At 43.6% G+C, this 8,587-nt stretch overlaps 2 protein-coding genes across 4 annotated transcripts in view; both read left to right on the top strand.

Annotated features, from left to right (window-relative positions):
• The window catches only part of LOC106560226 (disabled homolog 1), a 108,857-nt gene extending 102,435 nt beyond the window's left edge, over positions 1-6,422 (top strand). For 2 of the 3 annotated variants that reach the window (XM_014122857.3, XM_014122864.3), the window contains 2 exons: positions 923-1,025; positions 3,278-6,422. In XM_014122857.3, coding sequence (XP_013978332.1) covers positions 923-1,003 — 81 coding nt within the window. In that variant the 3' untranslated portion in view covers positions 1,004-1,025; positions 3,278-6,422. The remainder of the gene's footprint in view (positions 1-922; positions 1,026-3,277) is intronic. The other variant, XM_014122862.3, reaches the window with a different exon arrangement.
• dyhc (Dynein heavy chain) lies at positions 5,259-6,421 on the top strand. The gene is given in 1 exon segment (NM_001141150.1): positions 5,259-6,421. A coding segment is annotated over 1 exon segment (555 nt). The 5' UTR covers positions 5,259-5,427; the 3' UTR covers positions 5,983-6,421.
• Positions 6,423-8,587: the final 2,165 nt, after the last annotated feature.

Genomic DNA, 8,587 nt, shown 5'->3' on the forward strand with positions numbered 1-8,587 from the left:
GTAGGGCATTCTCAGCATTAGAGATGTCAGTTGAGTGCTCTCGACAGCAACAGTCAACATTACGCTTTACGCAACCTAATGAAACAGGCCTGTATAGAGAGAAGGAGAGCAAGAGAGAGAGAAACATCCTCCCACTCTCTCTGTGGTGAGGGAGGTGTAAAGAGCGTTTCAGGGATCAATAGAGTGCACTCTAAAAAAGTTTTTAGAAGTCCTCAGTGTGTGCGTGTGTCCTTTCTCTCCTTTAGTACATTGCTGCTCTGTCACTGCCTATAATCTCCTCTTTTTATATCCTGCTTTCAACTACAACTATTTATCTTTTTCTATATTCCCTTACTTTCCTGCTCTTCTTTCTTCCTTCTCTTCTCTACTCCTTCCTTCTCTTCTCTACTTCCTTCTCTTCTCCTTCTTTCTCTTCTCTTCTCCTTCTTTCTCTTCTCCTTCCTTCTCTTCTCCTTCCTTCTCTTCTCCTTCTTTCTCTTCTCTACTCCTTCCTTCTCTTCTCCTTCTTTCTCTTCTCTACTCCTTCCTTCTCTTCTCCTTCTTTCTCTTCTCTTCTCCTTCTTTCTCTTCTCCTTCCTTCTCTTCTCCTTCCTTCTCTTCTCCCTTCTCTTCTCTTCTCCTTCTTTCTCTTCTCCTTCCTTCTCTTCTCCTTCCTTCTCTTCTCCTTCTTTCTCTTCTCTTCTCCTTCTTTCTCTTCTCCTTCCTTCTCTTCTCCTTCTTTCTCTTCTCTTCTCCTTCTTTCTCTTCTCCTTCTTTCTCTTCTCTTCTCCTTCCTTCCCTCCTTCCATCTCTTCTCCTCTCCTTCCTTCTCCTTCCCCTCCTCTCTCCTCTCCCTCCTCTCCTCTCCTCTCCTCTCCTCTCCTCTCCTCTCCTCTCCTCTCCTCTCCTCTCCTCTCCTCTCCTCTCCCTCCTCCCTCTCCAGGCGTGTCGGTCTGGGTCTCCTTGTCCCAGTGAGACAGCAGTTTCTAGTCCAGCCCAAACCAGTCCACCTGCCAACAGCTAGATAGACGCTGGCTGGGTGCTGGGTAGGTATCTATCCAACCTTCCTCTCCTCCTTCTCCTCCCTCCTTCCTTTGCTTTCTGTAAGCCTGCCTTCTCCACACACACCTTACCTTTACTGATCTTCTGTTCACCCTCTCTATTCTCTCTTTCTCTTTCTCTCCAGCCTTCCCTTTTTCTTGTCCCCTCACTTATCCTGTCTGCTGCATCCTCTGATGATAGCATGGTGTGTCTGACTGCCTGTGGTTGGCTTGTGTGATTATGCAACTGCGCATGTGTGTGCTTCTGTGTGTGTACTTGTTGTGTGTGTTGCGTCTTGTTGTGTCTGTGTTCTCTCTCCCTATAGCCACCAGAGGTGTGTGAGTATCTCAATAAAGGATGTGTGTGTTTAAAACTCACCATGCATGGGCACGCTGTCATGATGTAATTCTGTTTGTCTCGGATGCATTTTCTACATCTTGATGTTCAATGTCCACTGAGTGTAAAAAACATTAAGGACACCTTTCTCTTTCCACGACACAGACTGACCAGGTGAATCCAGGTGAAAGCTATGATCCCTTATTGATGTCACTTGTTAAATCCACTTCAATCAGTGTAGATGAAGGGGAGGAGACAGGTTAAAGAAGGATTTTTAAGCCTTGAGACAATTGAGACATGGATTGTGTATGTGTGCCATTCAGAAGGTGAATGGCAAGACAAAATATTTAAGTGCCTTTGAATGGGTATGGTAGTAGGTGCCAGGCGCACCGGTTTGTGCCAAGAACTGCAATGCTGCTGGGTTTTTCACACTCAACAGTTTCCTGCGTGTATCAAGAATGGTCCACCACCCAGCATCCCTGTGGAACTCTTTCGACACCTTGTGGAGTCCACGCACCAACGAATTGAGGCTGTTATGAGCGCAAAGGGGGGGGGGTGGAACTCAATATTAGGAAGGTGTCCTAAATGTTTTGTACACTCAGTGTATATACTGTACTGTACATGATGTTATGTGATGTCAAATGTAATATGATGTCAAATGTATATGTCCTGGACTGCAGTTCAGGGTTGGAGATAGTCAGTGTTGTATTGTAGAGACTTTCCTCCTATGGCAGTGGCTTCCCTTTATCACACACACACACACACACACACACACACACACACACACACACACACACACACACACACACACACACACACACACACACACACACACACACACTTCTTATAGTGTGGGTGTAATGATAGGTGGTTTCAGTCAGGCCCACACACAGGGAACTATGTAATGACAGTGTTTTTATCAGTAATACTGGGCAGCCACCACTAATAACTAGGTGATATGAATTAGCATTAGTTTATATCTAGGAAGAACCCTAAACCCAATCACTGAGGAGCCAGAGGGGGGGGAGTAGGAGGAGAGAGGCCAGAGCTATGTTTGTGGTCTAATCACTCGGCCACATACTGACATACACACAAATGTACATGTATTTGACTCACACACTCAAAGGTTCCATCTGCATACAATAGAATTCTCAAATATGGACTAGGAGTCAGATATGGAAGTGCTGGACCAATCAGCCAATCACGTGTCAGAGTGAACCTATGTAACTCCCTGCTGACAGGCTGACTGCAGTGTAATAATGTGTATGATAATAACACAGGCCTCTTCTGACTGTTGTAGTCTGTGGACATCCCCATCAAACCTGCTGTGATATGTTTCCACACATACTCACACGCTGCTGTAGGAGGAAGGCAGACAGCAGTGTGTCAGACACACACATGCACGTGCACACACACACTCAGACAGTGATAGATCCATTGTTCAAAGTTAGGATCTGACAGGCTGAGGTGGGTGGGAGAGAGAGAGAGAGAGAACACACACAAAAGAGGGCCCTAACCCAAATGGACCCCTAAACTCTACGCCCTACGCACTTGTGGAGAGGATTTGACAGGTGTAGTTGCTTCAACTTGCCCTCTAATAGTCTAGGTGGAAGTTTCACCATATTGCTTAGACCAATAAAATCCTCTAAGCTCTTCACAAGTGCATAGGGTGTAGGGTTTAGGGGTCCATTTGGGATTGGGCTACACACTCTCTATGCAACAATACCCTCAGCCTCTGCACTATGACTGGTCTCTCTGTCTGCAGCAGGGTGCTACTGCCATCTGGTGTTGACAACAGGAACTGCATGTGTTGCAGCTGGAGAACGGGTCTGTGAGTCTAGGGAGTAGCTGACCTGTGTTCAGTCCCAGTGGGTCATGCTAATACTAACATGCTAACTGTGTCTCCTCTCTGTCTGCCTAGGGGAAGGATCTCTGTCTGCAGGGGAAGGATCCTCTCTATGCCCAGATCAACAAAGGGAGGAAATAAAGAGACTGAACACTGGACTGACCTACCAACGCTGACAAGCCAACCCCATGTGTGTGTGCACGCACGTTCTCTTTATCAGCCTTCGCCTCTGCCTTCTTTTTACCTAGTAATTTCACCTTCCCCTCATCCTTGTCTTTGCCCTTCACCATCTCCTCCTCCTCCTTGACGATGACTCTGGATGCGATGCCACCTGGCCCCTGGAGGGAGGAGAGGAGGGAGGTTCAAGCTACACACACCCTCCAGTGTGAGTTGGAGGGTGTGTGTGATGTGGAGCTGAGGGAAGGAAGGCAGTTTGTAGGGCTGTGAGGAGGAGTCAGGACTTTAGGTTTCTCAGGGAGAGCAGATTTGGTCCTGGGCTGCTTCAGCAGCAGAACTTCCTCATCCTGGAACTTTGCCCTCAAGGACTTGAAGTCCAGAGAGTCTTCTTCCTATCAGACAGAGAAAGGAGGGGAGGGGGGAGAGATAGGTTGAAAACAGGTACCTCATACCTGAAAAAGACTAAAGGATATTAATAGAATTTCAAATCACAGGTTATCATTGAGCCCACTCTACAGATGTAGGATCACCCTGTTGCAGGAGAACTTTCCTGCAATGCAGGGCATTTTAAACTTGTAGTGTTTTTGAGGTTTAAAAAGGCTTCTGAAGTTTGTGATTTCCACTTTGAATTTTGACTTGATTTTCCCTCACGAAAAATGTATCAACCTCTACAAAAATGTAATTCATTATAATCCACATAATAATTCACATTTCCTGTTGTTGCAGGTTTATTTTCCTGCTGTAGCAAACTGGCTCAAATTAAGATCTTACATCTGTATCTCTCTCTCTTTTCACAGTCTAATTCAACATGAGATAAAACAAACTAAGTGACCGTATCATTATTTTCAAGGTGGGGTGCACAACCCCCAAAGCATCTTCCAGACGCTCTGGCAGCAAAACTGCCAATAGAAACACATAGAAGCCTAATTCCTTTAGGTGAGAGCCTGGGGGCAATAGAACTATAGGTCAGGGGACCTGGGCTTGTGTGTGTGTGTGTGTGTGTGTGTGTGTGTGTGTGTGTGTGTGTGTGTGTGTGTGTGTGTGTGTGTGTGTGTGTGTGTGTGTGTGTGTGTGTGTGTGTGTGTGTGTGTGTGTGTGTGTGTGTGTGTGTGTGTGTCTCATCTCAAGCAGCAGCCTGGCATCCCCTCTTACAAAGGATGGAATGCGCCATCTCCTCCCTCTACTCGCCTTTCATTCTCTCTCTCTTTCTCTCCATCAAACATTGCTAGAGACTATGCTGCCAAAGGGTGACTAGGCCAAGCGTTGTCTCCTTTCCCAACACACACACAGCGGTATCAGACATGGACAGAATTAGTGTCTGTAGCAAGTGGATCCTGGTATGGACTGGTATGCTGAGATCCTTATTTCTGATTGGCTGGTTTATTGGGATCTTGACATCTGATTGGCTATTTGGGTGTTTTGCCTTTATGTGAGTGTCTGCTGGATCACTATGCAGAAACAGACTCTCTGGGAGCTGCTCTCACACACAGTGTTTTTCCAAATGTCTCTTCTCAGAGGGAATGGGAAGGCTTCAAAGTGAATGGACACTGAGGCATGGATGTTGCCAACCTAACAGGCATCGCCTGGCATGAACGAACATTGCCAAACTATCGGATAGTGCCGGACTTCGGATGTATGTTGCCAAACTAACTGATTCTGTGAATGAATTGCTCATTCTCTATAATAGCTTTTGTACAATATGGATTAAAACAGACAAACGGAAATGTTTATTTTATAAGTCAATCAAGCCGCTGGAGTCAGCTCTCCTGGAGTTATACAGTCACAAGGCTTTAAGAGACCTGATTGTCGATTTGCCAAACTAATTTTGTAAATTATAATAACAATGATCATTCTGTCCACAGACTTCTGTGCCATAAAATAGGCAGGCTTCAGTTATGCAACCAGAAGGTATCAAGCAATACCAACATGTCTGTATGTCTAGGTTTCTGTTGCTCTCTCTCAACCTCTGTTGTTCTGTCTATGATCCTATAAGTGTCTTTCCCTAACACAGCCCTTGTCTATACTGCAGCCCTTTATTATCAATATCCATGCTTATCAACAGCCATGTTTATCAACATCCATGCTTATCAACGTCCATGTTTATCAACATCCATGTTTATCAACATCCATGCTTATCAACGTCCATGCTTATCAACATCCATGCTTATCAACATCCATGTTTATCAACATCCATGTTTATCAACATCCATGCTTATCAACGTCCATGTTTATCAACGTCCATGCTTATCAACATCCATGCTTATCAACATCCATGTTTATCAACATCCATGTTTATCAACGTCCATGTTTATCAACATCCATGCTTATCAACATCCATGCTTATCAACATCCATGCTTATCAATATCCATGTTTATCAACATCCATGTTTATCAACATCCATGCTTATCAATATCTGTTGATCAAAATCCATGTTTATCAATATCTGTTGATCAAAATCCATGTTTATCAATATCTGTTTATCAAAATCCATGTTTATCAATATCTATGTGCCAATAACATGTTCCCACTGATGTACCCTGTAACCTCTTACAGTCATACTATCACCACCTCCATGCTTCATATCATCCCTCAGTCTGAGTGATAGGACCCTTACCCATCATCACAACCACACCAGACACTCACAGCTGGCTGTCATCGACCCCTAACCTGTCTGTCTGTGCTACTGCTAGTACTACATCAACTCTGATGCCAATGACTCCCTATTTTATGGCCAAAGTCTATGTGTAATTAGACTCATCTGGACTGACACCTTGAATAACTCTTTGGACAATAGAAAAAGACGAAGAAGAAGAACATTAGGAAGTGGAGTAAAAGGGAAACATGCTGTTTGATTACATAATATTTCTAGACATATTTTATGCTTACCGCAGATAACGTTTTCTTAATGTAAATTGACACATTATTTTTATCTTAATGAATACGATAGCATTCTACAGTGGATTTTTAGAATACTTATTTATTTTCTGTTGATTTACGTCTCCACCATGTATTACTGTTACTATTAAACACATCCCAATGCCAGCTGGGTCTGGGTGATCGTGTGTGTGTGTGTGTGTGTGTGTGTGTGTGTGTGTGTGTGTGTGTGTGTGTGTGTGTGTGTGTGTGTGTGTGCCCCTTCTCTCACCTGCCTGACACACTGACACACATCTGTCAAGAAAGGATGGCTTTAATGATGATTTAGTAGACCAATTGTATGAATAATATCCTACAGTATGACATACATATGTTTCTCTAAATAGCCATATCATTATGGAAACATAACATGTATTATTAAGTTTTTACATGTCTATTTACATGTCCGTTTCCATCTCTTAAATCGCTGCGTCTTTGGAATTCAGTTTAAATACCCCTGTTCTCTACTTTGGAATGCTGACAGACTCCCCAAGCGGTGTCCCTTTTCTCTGTCTCTGTTTGTCTAGTACAGGTAGTCCCAAACTGGGGTAGGCGTACACCCAGGGGTACGTGCAATGCCATCGGGGGTACGCAAAATAAAATGTGATACACATTTTTTTTTTTTACATTTTCTTCACATTTACAAACAGTCCATTTATATTTTCCAACGGGGCTATACATTTGGGTGAGGTTTTTTTCTCACCTGAGTAGCCTCGTTTCACTGTCCAAAAGAAAATTAAATAATCTAGTGTTCAGCGAAATAACAACCCAATGTCAAATACAGGTAGCCTAGTCAAATAATTAACATCCAATCACATTAACCATTACTCTCTAGCGGGAAACCTTCACTCTTGCACAGACATTTAGAAACGAAACATGACAATTTGAAAAATAAGCCACAGGAGATTTTTGAGCGAGAATTAAGACGATTTTCGACTAGTCAGACATGTATAAAAGCAACAGATACCATTAATAAGAAGGGGCTAGAAGCGTCTTATATGGTGAGCTACCGAGTGGCTAGGACAGGCAAGCCCCGTACTGTTGTGGAGGACTTAATGACTTAGTGACATGGCAGGAGATGTTTTGAAAGAATTACTGCTTCGCATACAAGCCAGTGAATTCTATGCATTACAGCTGACTGAGTCAACAGATGTGGCGGGACTGGCACAGCTCCTGGTATATGTTCGTTATGTTTATGGGGGGTCAACTAAAGAAGACATCCTCTTCTGCAAACCACTGGAAACCAGGACAACATGAGAGGATATTTTTAAAGTACTGGACAGCTTTGTGACATCAAATGGACTTTGGTGGTTAAGATGTGTTGGTATCTGTACTGATGGTGCCAAAGCCATGACAGGGAGACATAGTGGAGTGGTAACGTGCGTGCAAGTAGTTGCTCCCGATGCCTCTTGGGTACACTGCAGCATCCACCGAGAGACTCTTGCTGCCATGGGAATGCCTGACAGCTTGAAAGATGTTCTGGACACTACAGTGACAATGGTTAACTTTGTTAAAGCAAGGCCCCTGAACTCTTGTGTATTTTCTGCATTATGCAATGATATGGGCAGCGACCATGTAACGCTTTCACAACATACAGAAGTGCACTGGTTATCAAGGGGCAAGTATTGACACGTTTTTTTTTAATTGAGAGATGAACTTAAAGTTTTCTTTACTGACCATCATTTTCACTTGTCTGACCGCTTGCATGATGACAAGTTTCTCACATGACTGGCCTATCTGGGCGTTTTTTTCTCGCCTGAATGATCTGAATCTAGGATTACAGGGACTCTCAGCAACTATATTCAATGTGTGGGACAAAATTGAGGCTATGATTAAGAAGTAGGAGCTCTTTTCTGTCTGCATTAACAAGGACAACACACAGGTCTTTCCATCATTGTATGATTTTTGTGTGCAAATGAACTCAAGCTTACGGACAATGTCAAATGTTCTGTGAAAATGTAATTTAATCAGAAGCCACTGCCAGATTTCTGGATAGGGTTGCACTCAGAGTTTCTTCCCTTGGCAAATTGCGCTGTTAAGACACTGATGCCCTTTGCAACCACGTACCTATGTGAGAGTGGATTCTCGGCCTCACTTGCATGAAAACTAAATACAGGCACAGACTGTGTGTGGAAAATTATTTAACTTCTTCAAGGTTGGTGTTCCGTCTGCGGGACCATTGAGCTAACGTAGGCTAATGTGATTAGCATGAGGTTGTAAGAAACAAAAAAATCCCAGGACATAGACATATCCGATACGGGCAGAAAGCTTAAATTCTTGTTAATCTAACTGCA

This window comes from Salmo salar, chromosome 10 (genome assembly GCF_965601325.2).
Source record: "Salmo salar chromosome 10, fSalSal1, whole genome shotgun sequence".
In the NCBI taxonomy this organism is placed as follows: Eukaryota; Metazoa; Chordata; class Actinopteri; order Salmoniformes; family Salmonidae; genus Salmo; species Salmo salar.